Raw genomic sequence first — 18923 nt, 5'->3', positions numbered from 1 at the left:
AAGTCAGTATCTAAACCACTGACAAGGTAAATTAAAAGCCTCTCTCCCTGGTAATCTAACTAGACAGGCATAGAAGCAAAGGATAGATAAGTGAAAATCAAAAAAGTTCAGTAATTCAAATGAAAATCATAGTGCTCAATCCACAAGTGCCCAGTGCTCATGACTAAACATCAGAAAAAACGCCCAACGCGCGTTTCGGTGCCTTGTAAGTCCAGGAGAACTTTACTGCAGCAGGACGCGGCCTCAGAGCTGGCACTCTAATGGTAGCGCTGGCTTTACAAAAAGCAAGTTTGAAAATCATCGATGCACAATTCTAATTTGTGTATATATGATTTTTATGGTGTAGGGGAGTTAATAATATCTGCACACTCAAGAAAAAAATTTAAGTTTTTGTCAAATGCAGACTAGCAACTTGCGGTTTGGTTTAACCCTTTTTTGTATTATTTTCTCTCTCTCACAGACCAGGGAGCCAATCTTTCCACTTACTCCCACATTTAACCTGTAGCGGTTACCCCGATGAGTAGAGGGGTTTCCACTGCCTCGTCCTTCTCCTGAGTGTGAGGGGTATTACAGCATTCCCAGCAGTCATCCAAGTAGAAAAGCTCTTACAAGAGCTAGTGTAATAGCTTTATAGAAGTTTCCCCGAATAAGAGACAAGACTCTAGATTGAGGGTAAAGTAAGAACGGAAGGTTTAATGGAACATAATGGTCTTTATACAGTTTTCTCCACAAAGTTACCGCCAAGGTGGACCTTGCGGAGCACAGGACATAAAATCAACAAACCAATAAAAACAGAGTATTACATTCAGTCACTCCCAGATACTGTACACAAGCCCTCCCCTCTGTTTGGGAGATAATTGAGTTACTCACTGTATCAACTCAATTATCTACAAACGAAAAATACAAGTTTTTACCCATTTTTGGAAACACCCTGTAACCATATGGGAACCTCATAAAATCTACAACCCCTGATAGCCCCGATCTGGGGGAACAACATATTGAAAAATCACCTAGATCGGTTCAGGGGTTCAAGAGTTAGGTGGAAGTCTCTTTTGACCGACAGCACACATGGTTTCATGCCCAAAATAGTTCCAGAGGATTAGGCTGTGTGGTCGGTCTCTTTCGCACAGTCGAAGTACATTAAAATAGTCAAATGTAGGTGTTCGTACACAGAGGCATCGAGTGTAGTTGGTTTGGTATATTGTATCTACCAAACGGCGCTCCGTTCGTGCAATAACTGTCGAACAGAAAGAGGGGTGGAAGTCTCATAGGTGTTTGTGCCGTTGAGTGTCCGATTTTAGTTCCATGCCCTCGATGACAAAACACCAGTGGCCGCATTCGTATCCCAAGATGGCCACCTCCACTTGCTCCTGCATACGAATGCCGACCACCCAGTTGATCACTTAGAATGTTAGGGTGTTCGTGGTTTTTAGAGGTGTTAATAAGGTCAGTGGGGTTAACTAGCGCCACGCTCCAAGTCTGGGTGGTAGGTCGTTCGGCAGATATTTTGTTATTCGAATGGCCAATAGTAAAATAAAATGGTCTTTATTCCATATGAACGGTTAGACGAACAAAGGGTTGAAAAGTTTAAAATTCAGGGACAGAGGGTCTGTCACATAGCCAATTAAGTCTGAACTCCCCACTAAACTCATGAAATATGTTGCCCTTTCTATGCCATGCATTAGGAGTGATTCTTTCATTCAGGTATCAAACAAAGATGATTGGCCTAAAATTGGGACTAATAAGGATTTATCCAAATCTACTATCCGCGATTAAACATAGAAACATAGAATGTGACGGCAGATAAGAACCATTCGGCCCAATTTTATTAATACTTTAATTAGTCCCTAGCCTTATCTTATAGTTAGGATAACCTTATGCCTATCCCATGCTTGCTTAAACTCCCTTATGTCTCCTTATCCCCCTAGTATTACAACTGTAGCAGAATCTCCGCTAAACTGTGAATCGACCAGATTGCCCTGTAATTTTTGTGCTGTCCTGACATCCGTTTTGTGTGTTTTCCCTATCCCAACCCTGTGCTTAATTCATTGTACTTGTCAAGCTACCTGATCCACATTTAGGAGAGCTCATACGAACGGGTTCCGTTCGTCTCCTGAACGGAGACCACCCCAAGATCCCATTTAGTATGTTTATTGAGAACGTTCACACCTCGCTAACGAGGTTTGGAAAACGCAAACCGCAAGAAAACCCTTGGGGAGTGCCCACCCTGGGTGGCGGCCCGTTCGTTAGATGAACGACGTCCAGGGGGAGAATTCGCAGATTGCTTCTCGTCTAGTTCGGTTTCTGAACGAGGACCTCCCCAGTGCCCCTTGGAATGTTCACACCAATCAATTAGAACGTTGGCAACTTGCAACATAAGTGTGAAACCGCAATAACATTTAGCAACAAGTGTGAAACCACAAGGGAAGTAATTAATGAGTTTGCACCGAACACCATTGTGGAGGTCCCTCAGACTGGTGGGGACATTCCTTGGGGACAATGGCGGTTTGGCGGGTTTCTGTAGCTTGGAGTCACAGAGCCGGGAAGCTTTCCCACGCTGGGACTCCCATGTACAGAGGCTCATGGGATAAAGACCCCTGGTCACCGGAGGTGGGAGACCCTGAGGATGGGTGGAGGGAAATGGGGACAAAGGATCTAGAGTCCTGGGAGGGGACACTGAATGGTGGGAACAGGGGACAAAGGGACTGAGTTGCCGGTTTCATTATGTGACCCTCGAGTGGGGGAGGACCATGGGAGGGGACATGGTCATTTTGTGTGTTCCATCCTTTGCATTGGGAAAGTATAAAAGCTGAGTGTGGCCAATAAATTGTGGTTGTACCCCTGGAACTGTGTGTCATCCAGTTACTGGGGCAAAATGGGTCTCTTCATTTATTAATAAGCGGAGGTAATCAGTCGGGTTACACAGCACCCTCTTTAGCTAAGTTTATTATTACTTCTTTATGTCACCCAACCTCCCCTGCTGTCAGTACATGCAACCACTTCCATCGCCATTACCTTGTTAAGATCTTTCTTCAGACTCTCAAAGATTGCAGCCTCATTTTCCTCCACTAATTTAGCCAGAGCTTCCAGCTGAGAAAGTCTGAATGTCACAGCTCGCGTTATACCTGAAGAGAAGCTCTGTCGAAGGCCGTTCATGATTTCCCCATAAGACGCCATTCTGTTCATAGACAGTAAAACACCAGTTACCATTTAATACAGCAAAAACAATATATATCAAATATGCAGAAACTATATTTTAGTTCTTCAAACATGCTCCTTATTTGAATAGATGAAGAGAAGTTAATAAGCGTAATAAATATTCACATATAATGGCTATTGTCCTAGTTCTCTGGGGCTAGTCAGATAATTGTGGTATGTTTGATGCAGTGTTAATTTTGTCAATTTTGGGGTTTTTGTGCTGAAAAACCCCAACTCGGCTTATACTCGAGTCACTGTCTGTATTATGGCAATTTGCATTGCCATAATACAGACAGGGGGCTGTGGGGGCTGCAGAGCGGTTACTTACCTCTCCTGCAGCTCCTGTCAGCTCTATCCTCCTCCGCGGCGGTCCGTTCAGCACCTCGGTCAGCTCCCAGTACAAGTCTCGCGAGAGCCGCGGGGTCATAGTGCGGCTCTCGCGAGACTTAGTGTGAGCTGACAGAGAAGCTGCACTGACCGGCGCGGAGGAGCAGGGAGCTGACAGGAGCTGCAGGAGAGGTAAGTGCTCTCTGACAGCCCCCTCCCCCCCCCACTGAACTGCCAATGCCACTGGACCACCAGGGAAGGAGAGCCCCCCTCCCTGCCATGTATCAAGCAGGGAGGGGGGGGACGAAAAATAAATAAAATAAAATATAAAAAAGAATAAAAAAGAATAATAATTAAATTAAAAAAATAATAATAAAAAATAATAAAAAATTATTAAAATAATTAAAAATTAATAATAAAATTGCCCACCCCCCCACCAAGGCTCAGCTACACACACACACACTGCATTCATACACACACTGCATTCATACACACACACTGCATTCATACACACACACTGCACTCATACACACACACTGCATTCATACACACACTGCACTCATATACACACACTGCATTCATACACACACTGCACACATACACACACACTGCACTCATACACACACACTGCACTCATACACACACACTGCATTCATACACACACACTGCATTCATACACACACACTGCACTCATACACACACTGCACTCATACACACACACTGCACTCATACACACACACTGCACTCATACACACACTGCATTCATACACACACTGCACTCATACACACACACTGCTTTCATACATACACACACATTACTCACACACACACTGCACTCATACACACACGCTGCACTCATACACACACGCTGCACTCATCCACACACGCTGCATTCATTATATACCCACACTGTAAATAAATATTCAATTAATATACATTTTTTAGGATCTAATTTTATTTAGAAATTTACCAGTAGCTACTGCATTTCCCACCCTAGTCTTATACTCGAGTCAATAAGTTTTCCCAGTTTTTTGGGGTAAAATTAGGGGCCTCGCCACAGAGGTACAAGCTGTTACAGCGCGCACCCAAGCCACTGAAACAGATGTCGCAGCCCTGAAACAGGACTTCCAGACACTGAGCGACAAGGTACACCAGTTGCAAAAGGTCCAACTTGACACCAACAGACAAGTGAGCACCCTAGATGACAGAGGCAGGAGGAAGAACATAAAGATAAGGGGAGTCCCAGAAACCATCCCCTTGGAGGAACTGCCGCAATATGTGAGGAGGCTGGTGGAAACTCTCATGCCTGCAAAGCGAGCTAAGTACTTTACGTTTGACGGGTATATAGAATAGCCAAATCCCCCAGGGCCCCAACTGCAGCACCCAGGGACATAATCCTCAGATGCCAAACGGTAGCCAATAAACTAGGGCTAACAGCAGCGTTACAGGGAAAAGCCCCGTACAATTTTGAAAACGGCCACATATCCTTTTTTCAAGATTTAAGCAGGGCCACCCTGCAGTGGCGTAAGAGCATGCAACCTCTCACGAGGACATTACAGGCGGAAAACGTAACCTATAGATGGGCTACCCCAAACACCCTGTGGGTCACGAAGGACGGGCAATCCTATAAGGCCACAGCCCCGATGGATGCTCCTGCACTGCTAACAACGCTGGGCCTACCCACCAACGGAACCCACACACTCGGAACACTAGGCTCCCGATCTGAAGCATCTACGCAGGAACTGAAACGGAACACGAACCCCACCACCTGAAAGGGACACTCACAGTCATATATCCCCCAAGAGGGAAAGAAGGGACACCATTCAGCTGTTGCTGGAACTAATGGCCCTTCCAAAGCCGTTATTTGTTAAAGTTGATATGTATGATTTATTTCTTATTATTTTTACTTTTTGTGGCAAACTCATAGCGAAGCAACTCACTTGCTGGTTCACCATACTCACGCAAACACACGAGAGAGGGAACGAAATCTTTAAGGCCCTAGGCCTTTGATATACACGTCAGGCATAAAATGAATCCACAGATTGCTTACACAGCAACACACACCCACCCACCCCCCCCCCCATGGAGAAGGGGTAGACACTAGAAGGATGTCGGAGGGACACCATGTGGCATTAGACCACTGTAGCACTAGACAAGCCCCGCATGGTAACCAACATCCCCACACTGTCATAGTCAAGCAGCACGACTTATTACTTGCTCCTCGGACACGTAGCTTACACCGCTGTAACATATAGGAGCAACACCTCCATGACATACACAACTTTACTATACCTAGCGACTATAGACTAGCTCATCCGAGCTCCAAATAGAACCACACAGGACATGGCGGTACTATACAAACAACTAGGTCACCTCGTTATAACCACACAGTCCACCATCTCACAAAATGTGCAAACATATTGAATGCCATACCTGATGTATAACTGTTACACTCTGACCACAAAGCAGTGGCAACTATGTATATCATGCTATGTTATACGCAAAATGCACCAAAAATAAAGAATTAAAAAAAAAAAAAAAATTAGGGGCCTCGGCTTATATTCGGGTTGGCTTATACTCGAGTATATACGGTAAATTGAAATTTTCTGCCAAAATTAACACTGGTTTGACGCAGCCATGGAAATCATTTTGTGGTTCTGTTTCTTTAACTGTTTATACAATCCTGATTCTGCATGAAAAGTATGTTTCTTCGCTGTGTCGCATCACGTCCATAACACTAGAGGCAGACTGGAGAATGTCTGTAAAGAGTTAGAGGGATTGTTACCGTACTTAAATTCTCCCCGATTAACTGAATATAATCGATCCTGTAGCACACCCTATACCCACGTTCTATAAAGCACATTGTGAGGCCAAACCCACTGTATTAACCCACTCGTCATAATTCATATTGCCATATTCAAAGTGTTTATTGAGTCGAACAATACAATATGGATTCCCATTTAATCCCTGGGTTGGAATAAACCCATAAAATGTGGTGGATCTTAGACAAATTTTGGGGGACCCTATTTAATCTCAATAACTGGGGCATTAAAATGGAACAAAGTACTGACCCAAAGGAATGGCCACAGTAAAACCAAACCAATTTATAACAAAATATTATCTGCACCCTTTAGGGACTCTCCAGGCACCAGTACAACTTTAATACATCTGATAGATTTTGACCTCGTTAACATGGTGTATTTCTTGCATGCTAAATCTTTATAGTTTTTGTTTAAATAAATAAATAAATAAATAGTTTGCCTAATGCTGCACCATTAGACTGCCTCTCTAGTCACACCCCTACTTCCTTATCAATATATCTATAATGTACACACACTCTCAGCCACATGGGGCTCTCTAATTAGGCAAAGGTTGACAATGCCAAACACACTCAGAAATACACACAACCAGAAACACATTGTGACGGTATGGTAGTATTTGGAGGCACTCAGAGTGTTAAAACCGCAGGCAGATTTATTGAAACAAAAAAGGCAGTAACGTTTCCATCTACTAAGAGGTCTTTTTAAAGCTAACACCACAGAGCAAACATAAATATATATTTGTAGTCAGGGACATAAGCCGTATAGTAAGATAAGTACATAAGAATATAACAGTCGGTTGTGGTGTGCCGGAACCGACGTATGGGGTAGGCCTGTAATAAAAGAGGGCCTACCCATGTATAGTGATAAAAGAGGGCCTACCCATGTATAGTGATAAAAGAGGGCCTACCCATGTATAGTGATAAAGGGGTGAGGTGGGAGGGATGAACCCAGCGATACCAGTTCTGATTAGGAGGGGGCCTGAGCTTATATAGCCGGGTAACCCCTCCCACAATTACAGGCTACGCCTTTCTATTTGTAGTCGGGGACATAAGCCGTATAGTAAGATAAGTACATAAGAATATAACAGTCGGTTGTGATGTGCCGGAACCGATGTATGGGGTAGGCCTGTAATAAAAGAGGGCAAAAAGGTTGGTGTAACCAAATAACGTATTGAACATGAGTTACATTGCTAGACCTTTAAATGCCAATCTTAATTCTTGTTCTGGTTGTGGAATGTAAGTGGCGTATGCAGTAGATTTCCACCGCCCTAGTCTTTTAATTATGAGTCGGGACGTTGTGGCTTGAAGCCGCAGAAGCGGCTCCAATTCTACATGAGTGTCCTGAAAATCCTGTGGGGTCAAGACCGAGTCTGATGAACAAAGTTTTGATGTAGTGTATGAATTTGTTGTGGTTAAGGGGTTACCATGTAATGAAAGTAGTGGAGTATTAGGACCGAGACCTGCCAGGGTAGCAAGATATGTGTCAAATAATGTAAAAGGGGAACCATTAATAGCAGACTTTGGTAGGTGGACCTAGCTGATTGTTAAGGTGGCAAAAAGGAGATAATTGCAATAATAGAGTCTAGTGAATGAGTGTCGCTTATCTGATAGTCTGTCATGAATTTGGTATATAGGGTAAATGCTCGATTGTATGCACGGGATGTGTTAGTAGAGAGGGCTGCACCCGCTAGGTATCTGCCGTGTAACAGCAGTCTCTCTAGTCCAGGATGAGATCTTGGAATGAGGGGGTACTGATCGGTCTGGCGTTGGCTGTAGGATGGTTCCTAAAGAAGATCATGTTAGCCTATGTATTAGTTTCATGATAGTGAGTGAGCAAGTTCTGCCCTTGTTTATGATGTCACAGGCTGCTTTGTTATCGGAGAAGCATTTTATTGCTTTCCCCTGCCATAGGTGCCCCCATACTCTGGAGGCTGCAACTATCATATAGATTGTGAATAGGGCAGATGTAGTGTTGAATGCAGGCAAACCAAGGGTCTCTACTGTCCAGGAATCTCTAAACCAGTCATTGCCAAAGATGGGTGCAAACCCTGTGTGAGCTGCGGCATCAGTCCATATGACCGGGGAGGAATCAGTTAGGGGTGTAAGGAACATGGCTTTCCCATTCCAATGAGATAGGAACCGCAGCCACCTGTGTAGATCTGCCATGGCGTGGGCATCTAGTGATGAGGAGCTGGTGTCGGTATTGAGCAGAGGGAGAAGCACAACAATCCAGAGATGAATGTCCGGCCTTGTGGAATAATTTTCATGGCGAAGTTTAACGTGCCCAGTAAGGATTGTAGGTCTGACCTGGTACACATGTTCCTGGCCAGAAAATATTCCACCAACTCTGATTTGCCGCACCTTCTCCCCTGGTAACTAGCCTTTAAAGTGACAGTGTCTAGGTGAATACCCAGGAAGGTAAGATATGGTAGTCGGACCTATCGTGTTTTCTTGGGACAGTGGTACTCCCAGTGCTGCAAGTAGGGCCAGGGTCTTCTGGAGAGTGACTGGACAGGACTGAGGTAGTTCTATGGAAAGGAAGTCAGCAAAATATTGTAGAACTGAGGGGCAATGAATGATGTTTAGAAGTAGCCAACATAGTGTGTCGGCACATATATCAAACAGTTTCGGACTGCTTTTGGCTCCAAAGTCGCAAAATAATATATGTTCTCCCACCTTATACCATGCACATGTCACAGGGCTGGGTGAATGGGTAGGAGCTAGAAAGCGTTAGAAATATCATTTTTTCTAACCAAGCTCCTACCCCTGCCCTTAGAATGGCCTGAATGGCATCATCCACTGTGGTATATTGCAGGGGGAACTTTTCAGAGGGGATTAATTAATGCTGGGGGTAGCTAAAGAATGTGGAGCGGACAAATCGTAAATAAGCCTTTTTTATTGTTGAACTTTCCAGTGGCTATACCTATTGGGTTGGTACGCCAGCTGGGAAATGGGAATGGAATGGAAATGGCCCCATGATAAACCCGTTGGTAACTCTTTCATGAGTAATAAATCTGTGGTGACAGGGTCAAGGAGGGCTGATTCATGAATCCCTGTGTGGAGTGTAACGAGGCTAGTGCGGTGAAGCCTTGGATCAGGAAGACAACTAGGTGATGGGAAAGGTATGCCTGGAGGTAAAATGCCAGGTTGTCAATGCTAACTTTGGTAAGTCATTTTTTTGGGTACAGACGATTTGGACACATAGTTTTGGTGTGTGCCCTGAAACAAATTGAGCAGATGTGCAGCAGTCTGCACGAGCTAAATGCACAACTTCCAGATTTAAAGTTGTTGCAGATTTGAGCATTCCCAAGGTATACTATGGGTCTGCCCAACCTGTCTTTCAATCCTCTGTGTTCTGCCGTGGAGGAACCGAAGGAAGCACCACTAATGGTAGGAAGGCTTGGATCGACTGGGCACAAGTTGGTGGAGTGTGAAATGGAGGCGCACAAGACACAAGATGGAGGCTTTTGGCTGGTGAAATGACAGCAGAAAAGTTCTGTGTCCAGCTTACTCCAGTTGGTATGGTGATAAACTGAGTAAGGGATGCCGCTGTCTAGCCAAAAAGATTTGTGATAATCATAAAAGGATAAGCCACCATACTTGTGCCCTAGGTCCACCAACTTGTGCATATACAAATCCAACTGCTCCCTACGGTGCGGGGAAGTGGTACACACTACGTTATGATAGAAGCCAAAGGCAAGAACAAACTCGGGTACGGTAAGCTTTCAGTTGAGTCTAGGGTCTCTGGCTTTTAGCACAACCGAAAGATCACCGTAGCAATAGGCCTTGTTCTCTAATACGTTCTGAGAAGTGATAAGCAATGATACTAGGTTTATGTCCTTGCCTTCAAGAATATTGTGGCGAAACCAGCTTCGCCACTGTGAACTGGAGAGGCCTGGCTGCTAGCCTCCTGCCCTGCGACTATGGCCCCTGGACATATTGTACTGGAAAAACTATATTTGGGCATGTAATAATGTATATTACTGCTACTGGGCCTTTAAGGGCCATCCGTGGATCTATGGGGACTTTTGGGATACTGTACCTTTAAGACTGTGGAGCGTAGTACAGTAATCCTGCCTTTAATACTTTAATGTCATGTATGTATTTTTGTATGCAGTTTAACCTGGGATATGTATGCAGCATTCAGCTGATTGTTCGGTAGAATCACTCCATTCATTGTATTGAGGAAACTACCGAACAACCAGACCACCCAGGACTAAGTGTGCCTCCAATTACCGTTTGCAACAATGTTGCAAATGGGTAATTGGCAATCAGTGTAATGTATTCTTTGTCCTCTGGGTGGCCGCCATTCGGGAAACAAACACGTGGCGGCGGCCATCTTAAACTACCGAACAGCGGTGTTTTGCCGTCGAGTGTCTGGAACTAAAATCGGACACTTGACTAGGCAAACACCGCTGAGACCTCCATACTTCCAGAAATTCGTATAAAAACTACCGAATGACCAGCCGTTCGGTAGAAAGAACCCCACAAACAAGGGAATTCATTCAAACCCTCTCCAGGCTCTATAACACAGGCAATTCGCCTGTTTTCATTCCCTTGTTTGTGACCGACCGCAGGGCCAAAATGCATGGAACTGTTTTCGGATACTTTACCCATGCGGTCGGTCAAATCTTTGGAACCTCATATCTCCCGAACCATTCATCCGAATGACCTGATTCTTGGATATGTTGTCCCCCTGAATAAGGGCTATCAGGGGATACCTGTTTTGGAGGTGTAGCATATGTATTTGGGGTACATCCAGGAATTGGGGAAAAGGGTGTACGGTATAATTATGTTAAGTGCTAATCTAAGGGGAGGAAATGTGGGGGAGGTACATCCATGTGATTGGTTAAATTCATCCTCCCCCTGGGAGTGTCCTGTATGTACTTGTTTGTAATAAAAGCCAGACTGGGTGACCCAGTCCAGAGTCTTGCTTAACCCTCAAAGCAATGTGTCGTCTCGGTCTTTGGGGGAATGGGATTGTATGCTGACTGCCAAGAGTGTAAGCCGATGTCTGCTTTTCTTGTTCAGCTGTTCCAGTGTTCGTGTGGTTCCAGTCGGGAGAATGGTGTTTGCAGTAGCTGCCTGGGCATCTGGAAAGGGGATTATCGCCTAAACTGGGTTTTATCCTCTTGTAAGTGAAACGGTCCGTTACAATTGGTGGCAGCAGTGGGATCATTCCTACAACCAGAGGGACAGCTACAGACAACACCATTTCTGGATTACAAATTGAGGGCAACGCTAGTATCCGTACAGCGACCCTATCTACAAAGGAAATCAGGAAAATGGAAGGAGACAGAGTCGCAGCTGCTGCAGCACCTCCGAGGGAGGAGGAGGAATCCGAGTTTGCCAGGGAATATAGGAGCAGGATGGCTCTATTCTCACCAGCCCGAGCGGAGCAGATGGCAGACCGGGTCTACAACGATGTACAGGCGTACCTCATGCTGCGAACGACGCAGAGGAACCAACAAGCTGCGGGATTGTTCCCACAGCCAGAAGGACAGCTACAGAACAGCAATTCCTTGGAGTTACAAATTGAGGGCAACGTTAGCACTCGTGCAGCGCCCCTGGCAGCAGAGGTATCCAGCGACTTGGAGCAGACAAGTATGGAAGGCTCTGACGCTGAAGATGATTTTATGGCCAAGGTGAGGCAGCAAGTGGCCCAGTATGGGGGTTATATATCCATGGACATATTCCAGGGGATCTGGAACCAGGTCATGGCTGAGCAAAACTCAAAGATGGACGGAGAGTATGATGAGCAGGAAGAGTGGTACAGCAGCAGAGTAGAGGCTGCATCCGAGGAGGTTAGCCACCCCCCCCTGAGGCGGCAGGAAGAACCCGAAGTAGGGGTCCTCATAGATTGGTCCTGTGAGGAACCACAACAGGCAGGTGGAGATGGGACCGAGGTCTCTCCACCGGGCCCAACGGGATGGTGGGCAGCAGGCCCAGGTCCCCAGCGGCAGAGTAAGTCCCAGGGAGATGAAGGTGCCGTCCTTCCTCCCCAGCGGCAGTGTGTATCCCAGGGAGATGAAGGTGTCGTCCTTCCTCCCCAGCGGCAGGCTGAGTTACAGGGGGCAGAGGTTGTTGTTCCTGCCCCCCAGCAGAAAAGTGATATGCCAGGAAGGCAGTGTGAAGTAAAGGGAGAGGAGAGCAGCGTCCTCCCTCCCCAGCGGCAGTGTGTGTCTCCGGGAGCTGATGGTGTCGTCCATCCTCCCCAGCGGCAGGCTGAGTTACAGGGGGCAGAGGTTGTTGTTCCTGCCCCCCAGCAGCAAAGTGATGTGCCAGGAAGGCAGTGTGAAGTGAAGGGAGAGGAGAGCAGCGTCCTCCCTCCCCAGCGGCAGTGTGTGTCTCCGGGAGCTGATGGTGTCGTCCATCCTCCCCAGCGGCAGGCTGAGTTACAGGGGGCAGAGGTTGTTGTTCCTGCCCCCCAGCAGCAAAGTGATGTGCCAGGAAGGCAGTGTGAAGTGAAGGGAGAGGAGAGCAGCGTCCTCCCTCCCCAGCGGCAGTGTGTCCTGCAGGGAGCAGAGACAGTCAGTCTCGCACCCCAACCGCAGGACAAGGGAATGAAAGGGGAAACAGCTGGTCTCCCTTTTCCCCAGCAGAGAGAGTGGCAGGGAGAGGAGCCTGCTAACCCCTCTCCCCAGCAGCAGTTCACCGTCCAGAGAGAGGAGCTTGTTATACCCTCTCTCCCACGGCAGCCTAACCCACCAAGGGGAGATGTTAAGCCCCACAACTGTGCAGATGGGACTGTAGTCTCTGCACTTACAGCACAAGGGATAGGGACGGTCGGTCCTGTTCCCCAGCCTCAGGGTGATGGATCCAAAGGGGAGACAGTCGGTCTCCCCCTCCGGCAGTCGAGCTGTGCACCTAAAGGGGAGACAGTCAGTCTCCAGCAACCAGGCGCCCACCAGACTACTCCCGTGGTAGTGCTGGCAACCGGACAGAGTACCGCTGGTCTCTGCCCCCTCAGCAACCCACCAAGGCAGCCTACCAGTCTCCCACCCAGCAGCGGTGAAACACCAGAACCTGGACAAAAGTCTTCCTCACCCAGATGTAGTAACCGGTTAGTGTGGGTGGGCTGCTCTGTTATTTCTGTTTTGTGGGTGGGTTGCTGGACTAACCAGGGCACTGACCGGCAGAAAGTCAGGTACCCTGTTAGTCTAATTGGCAAAGGGGAGAAATGTGGCGAAACCAGCTTCGCCACTGTGAACTGGAGAGGCCTGGCTGCTAGCCTCCTGCCCTGCGACTATGGCCCCTGGACATATTGTACTGGAAAAACTATATTTGGGCATGTAATAATGTATATTACTGCTACTGGGCCTTTAAGGGCCATCCGTGGATCTATGGGGACTTTTGGGATACTGTACCTTTAAGACTGTGGAGCGTAGTACAGTAATCCTGCCTTAAATACTTTAATGTCATGTATGTATTTTTGTATGCAGTTTAACCTGGGATATGTATGCAGCATTCAGCTGATTGTTCGGTAGAATCACTCCATTCATTGTATTGAGGAAACTACCGAACAACCAGACCACCCAGGACTAAGTGTGCCTCCAATTACAGTTTGCAACAATGTTGCAAACGGGTAATTGGCAATCAGTGTAATGTATTCTTTGTCCTCTGGGTGGCCGCCATTCGGGAAACAAACACGTGGCGGCGGCCATCTTAAACTACCGAACAGCGGTGTTTTGCCGTCGAGTGTCTGGAACTAAAATCGGACACTTGACTAGGCAAACACCGCTGAGACCTCCATACTTCCAGAAATTCGTATAAAAACTACCGAATGACCAGCCGTTCGGTAGAAAGAACCCCACAAACAAGGGAATTCATTCAAACCCTCTCCAGGCTCTATAACACAGGCAATTCGTCTGTTTTCATTCCCTTGTTTGTGACCGACCGCAGGGCCAAAATGCATGGAACTGTTTTCGGATACTTTACCCATGCGGTCGGTCAAATCTTTGGAACTTCATATCTCCCGAACCATTTATCCGAATGACCTGATTCTTGGATATGTTGTCCCCCTGAATAAGGGCTATCAGGGGATACCTGTTTTGGAGGTGTAGCATATGTATTTGGGGTACATCCAGGAATTGGGGAAAAGGGTGTACGGTATAATTATGTTAAGTGCTAATCTAAGGGGAGGAAATGTGGGGGAGGTACATCCATGTGATTGGTTAAATTCATCCTCCCCCTGGGAGTGTCCTGTATGTACTTGTTTGTAATAAAAGCCAGACTGGGTGACCCAGTCCAGAGTCTTGCTTAACCCTCAAAGCGATGTGTCGTCTCGGTCTTTGGGGGAATGGGATTGTATGCTGACTGCCAAAAGTGTAAGCCGATGTCTGCTTTTCTTGTTCAGCTGTTCCAGTGTTCGTGTGGTTCCAGTCGGGAGAATGGTGTTTGCAGTAGCTGCCTGGGCATCTGGAAAGGGGATTATCGCCTAAACTGGGTTTTATCCTCTTGTAAGTGAAACGGTCCGTTACAAATATCTTTACGTATGGTCGGGGTTACAAAGTGTGCAGGCGTGATGATGTAAGTGGATGTGCTTGGCTTTGGGTTTATGGGGGTGTCATTTCCGTGGTGAAGGGGAGCCGAAGTGGAGATTGGTATGGGTGAGGTGACTGACGATGTCTGGGGGATACCAACTTGTCCAGCCTAATGCTGATCGTGTTGATAGAGGCCAGGAGAGATGACATTAGGCGCTCGATCTCAGTATAATTCTCGGAATGGAGGACCACTCCTGGCTGGGGGGTGCATGTGTTGGCAATGAAAATTTTATATAGTTCGGCCTAGCAGGCTGTAGCTGGAAACGGGTCCCCCATGCGACGTAATTCGGCTGCGAGCTTGGGGATAGTGCATGACCGGGGAGAGTACGGACTGGCTGGTTCTAAGTTCTCGGTAGGGGTGCTTGGGCCGGCCGGAGTGGTAGGCCTAGTTGGGGTTTCGAGTATAGCTAGTTCTTCTTCTTGGTTGGGAATTTGAGACATACTAGATGAAAGCAGAGTAAAGATATGGCCTTAATCGTGAGTAAAGGTGCCTGTGTCAACTGGTACTAGCTAGGCCAGAGGCAAAACATTATCTGTCCTGCAAGGAAGGTGAAGCCCTGCTAGTGCCAAGTGGCGAGAGAGGCTCTATCTATGAGGAGGGCCGAGTGGACGGGGGCCACTTGAATGACGTGGCAGGATTGTTGGCCTCTCGGTGACTGTAACAAGACAATGTAATTGGGTGTGACTGGTGAAGCCCTAACTGGTACCCGACAGCGGTTGTAGTGAGGCTCTAGCTATGCGTTGGACCGAGCGGCGTATACCTCCGATGAGGATGGATGTTGGCCTCACAGGAGTAGTTTAACTTATGATAGGCTAGGGGCAATACGCTATTCATTACCAGTTGACAGCCCTACTTATTTGGGATATAGGGAGTAAGTGTCAAACGATGACGTACCTAATAGTGAAACGTAAGGGTTCACTACGGAGAATAGAGGATACTTGAGAATCTGAAAAATTAGAATAGCTGGTTACGTCTGGGTTGGCTTGATTGGGGTTACCAATATAATTATTTTTTTTGTGTGAGTAATCTCACCTGATGGATTGATAACAGTGGTGCTGTCAGGAGTAGTACATTAATGCTAGTTCGGGGGGGTTATCTGAGGCTAAAGCTAGAGTTATCCTCTATACCATCTTAGTCATATATAACACAGGGGATGAGGTGATCTCTTGACATAGCTGTAATGGACTAGAAGTGGGAGTCCGATGAGTCCCCAAGGTTCTGGGGAAGAGTTGAAAAGGTGTCAGGGGGCCTGGGATGAAATGAGAGCGAGTACAGGAGGTAGTGGTTACTCATATATTCAGAACATATAAAGGACGGAATAGGCCAAACGTTATGGGATAAGCTGGAGTCTGCTAGAGTAGGTTAGTGGATTGTTTTAGAAATTTGCAATACCTGAGAGGGGAAGGGTGAGGGAGTAAGTGATTTACGTAGGGTTGCGTGAGAATAACGCCTAAAAGGTTTTATTTATTTATTTATTTTCTGATTGAAGAGAACCAGAATACTTCTTTAATGGGTATAGGAACTGAGGCAGTCAAGTGCGACCGCGAGCAGAAGTAATGTTAGGAAAAATACCTCGTATAGGGGATAAATAATATTAGTAAGTTTAGTAACGTGGAAAAAGAGTAATAGCCGTGTTGAATTTTAATATTACCGTTAGCATATTAGTAGGGTATAATTATGCCTTAAAGTGAATATATATTGGGGTACCGATGGTGATCCAACAGCAATGATCATATAAGTTACTATATATAGTTTAAATAATTAAGGTAGGGAAAGAAGAGGAGGAGAAAAATAAAAAAAAAACATTTTTATGTCATAATATTTTTCGCCACCAGGGGTCGTTGTGAGCAGCCGCATGTGTGGTAAGTATGATTAGAATGAACTTGTTTGTTTGACGAATGACCGGATTGCCGACCAGCGTTGGAGGGTAAGTGCCAGAGTGGTGAATGCGCATGCGTGGAGTGAGGTCCCAAACGGAGCACGGAACGACAAGGTAAGTATGAATGAGTCGGAGTGCATGAACAGGCGCCAGGTGTCTGGCTGAGTGTGGTGTGAATGGGCGACTCACGGTTCTGGGACCCTGGAAATGGAACACTGGAGCAGGTAAGTATAATCTGGCGCTGGTACGCCGCGATGGTGGCTGAGCAGGATAGGAGTTGGAGCCATAGTCAGTCTGGCAATATGAAGTAGGAGGGCCTGACAGCGGGTAAGGATGCCGACCGGACGGCACCGAAAACGGTCAGTAAAAGGCAGGTAGCACTTGGTCGGAAGCAAGACCACGTGGGAGCGATGTCCAGGTAAGTTGAACCGGAAGTTAAAGGTTCTGCATGAACCCAGCGATACCAGTTCTGATTAGGAGGGGGCCTGAGCTTATATAGCCGGGTAACCCCTCCCACAATTACAGGCTACACCTTTCTTTATAGCAAGCAATGCCAAGGAAAATGTTTTTTGCCTCTTTTTGTGCCTGGGTGGGAGATTGAAATCTATCTGTGTATCATAGTATACGCTCTTTTTTATTTTTTATTTCTTATTTATATATTCATTTTTTTGTTTTATATTGTTTTGTTTTATTTATTTTTTATTTTTCATTATTTTATTTTTGTTTTTAATTTTTATTATTTTTATATTTTATTATTTACTCTTTTATATATTTATTTTTATTTTATTATTCTTTATTATTTCTTATCATTAACCTGTTTTCCGTTCTTCTATTTCTTTTTCTATTCTCTTATTCTACTTTCTTGCTCGAGAGTCTTCTGTTATTTAGTGCTTTGCATGTTTTATACATTCTTACAGTAAGCCTTATTCGGCAGATTGCCTGTGGACGCAATGGCTATGTCTATTTGAACTTGTAAATTTTTCAGCTTGTTTGTTCGTCTGTGCGCACATTCACTTGGTGCCGTTCGTACGTTTAATCATACAAATTGTTATTGTAGCATGGTTTTATGAAACATAGGTCATGTCAAACTAACCTAATTGCATTCTACGAAGAAGTAGGTAGAAGTATAGATCAGGGTGTTGCAGTGGATGTGATCCGCTTGGATTTTCCCAAGGTATTTGATACGGTTCCTCACAATAGGTTAGTCTTCAAACTAAAAGAAATTGGTCTAGATGAATATTCTTGTTCTTGGGTAAAAGTGGTAAGTGGTGTTCCTCAGAGTTCTGTTTTGGGACCGCTTCTATTTAACATATTTATATATGATCTTGAAATAGGCATTGAAAGTCATGTATCAGTGTTTGCAGATGACACAAAACTTTGTAAAGTAATTAAATGTGAGCAGGATATTGCTTTGCAGCAGAGGGATTTGGAAAGATTAGGGGACTGGGCACTAAAATGGCAGATGAAATTTAACGTAGAGAAATGCAAAGTTATGCACTTCGGGGTTAAAGGGACACTATAGTCACCTGAACAACTTTAGCTTAATGAAGCAGTTTTGGTGTATAGAACATGCCCCTGCAGCCTCACTGCTCAATCCTCTGCCATTTAGGAGTTAAATCCCTTTGTTTATGAACCCTAGTCACACCTCCCTGCATGTGACTTGCACAGCCTTCCTAAACACTTCCTGTAAAGAGAGCCCTATTTAGGCTTTCTTTATTGCAGGTTCTGTTTAATTAAGATTTTCTTATCCCCTGCTATGTTAATAGCTTGCTAGACCCTGCAAGAGCCTCCTGTATGTGATTAAAGTTCAATTTAGAGATTGAGATACAATTATTTAAGGTAAATTACATCTGTTTAAAAGTAAAACCAGTTTTTTTTCATGCAGGCTCTGTCAATCATAGCCAGGGGAGGTGTGGCTAGGGCTGCATAAACAGAAACAAAGTAATTTAACTCCTAAATGACAGTGAATTGAGCAGTGAAATTGTAGGGGAATGATCTATACACTAAAACTGCTTTATTTAGCTAAAGTAATTTAGGTGACTATAATGTTCCTCTAAGAATGCACAAGCAATTTACACCCTAAATGGTAGTGAACTAGGGATAACCACACAGGAGAAGGATTTGGGAATTGTTATATACAACAAATTAGGCAGC

The 18923-nt window shown here is 45.6% G+C and overlaps 1 protein-coding gene across 5 annotated transcripts in view; it reads right to left on the bottom strand.

Annotated features, from left to right (window-relative positions):
- Positions 1–18923, bottom strand: part of ALDH3B1 (aldehyde dehydrogenase 3 family member B1) — a 340333-nt gene that overhangs the window by 246453 nt on the left and 74957 nt on the right. For 3 of the 5 annotated variants that reach the window (XM_063433470.1, XM_063433460.1, XM_063433458.1), the window contains exon 2: positions 3016–3178. In XM_063433470.1, coding sequence (XP_063289540.1) covers positions 3016–3177 — 162 coding nt within the window. In that variant the 5' untranslated portion in view covers position 3178. Of the gene's footprint in view, positions 1–3015; positions 3192–18923 lie in introns of all 5 variants that reach the window. The other 2 variants (XM_063433455.1, XM_063433464.1) reach the window with 1 other exon arrangement.

Source organism: Pelobates fuscus, chromosome 1 (genome assembly GCF_036172605.1).
Source record: "Pelobates fuscus isolate aPelFus1 chromosome 1, aPelFus1.pri, whole genome shotgun sequence".
In the NCBI taxonomy this organism is placed as follows: Eukaryota; Metazoa; Chordata; class Amphibia; order Anura; family Pelobatidae; genus Pelobates; species Pelobates fuscus.
This window is presented reverse-complemented; position numbering and strand designations above follow the sequence as displayed.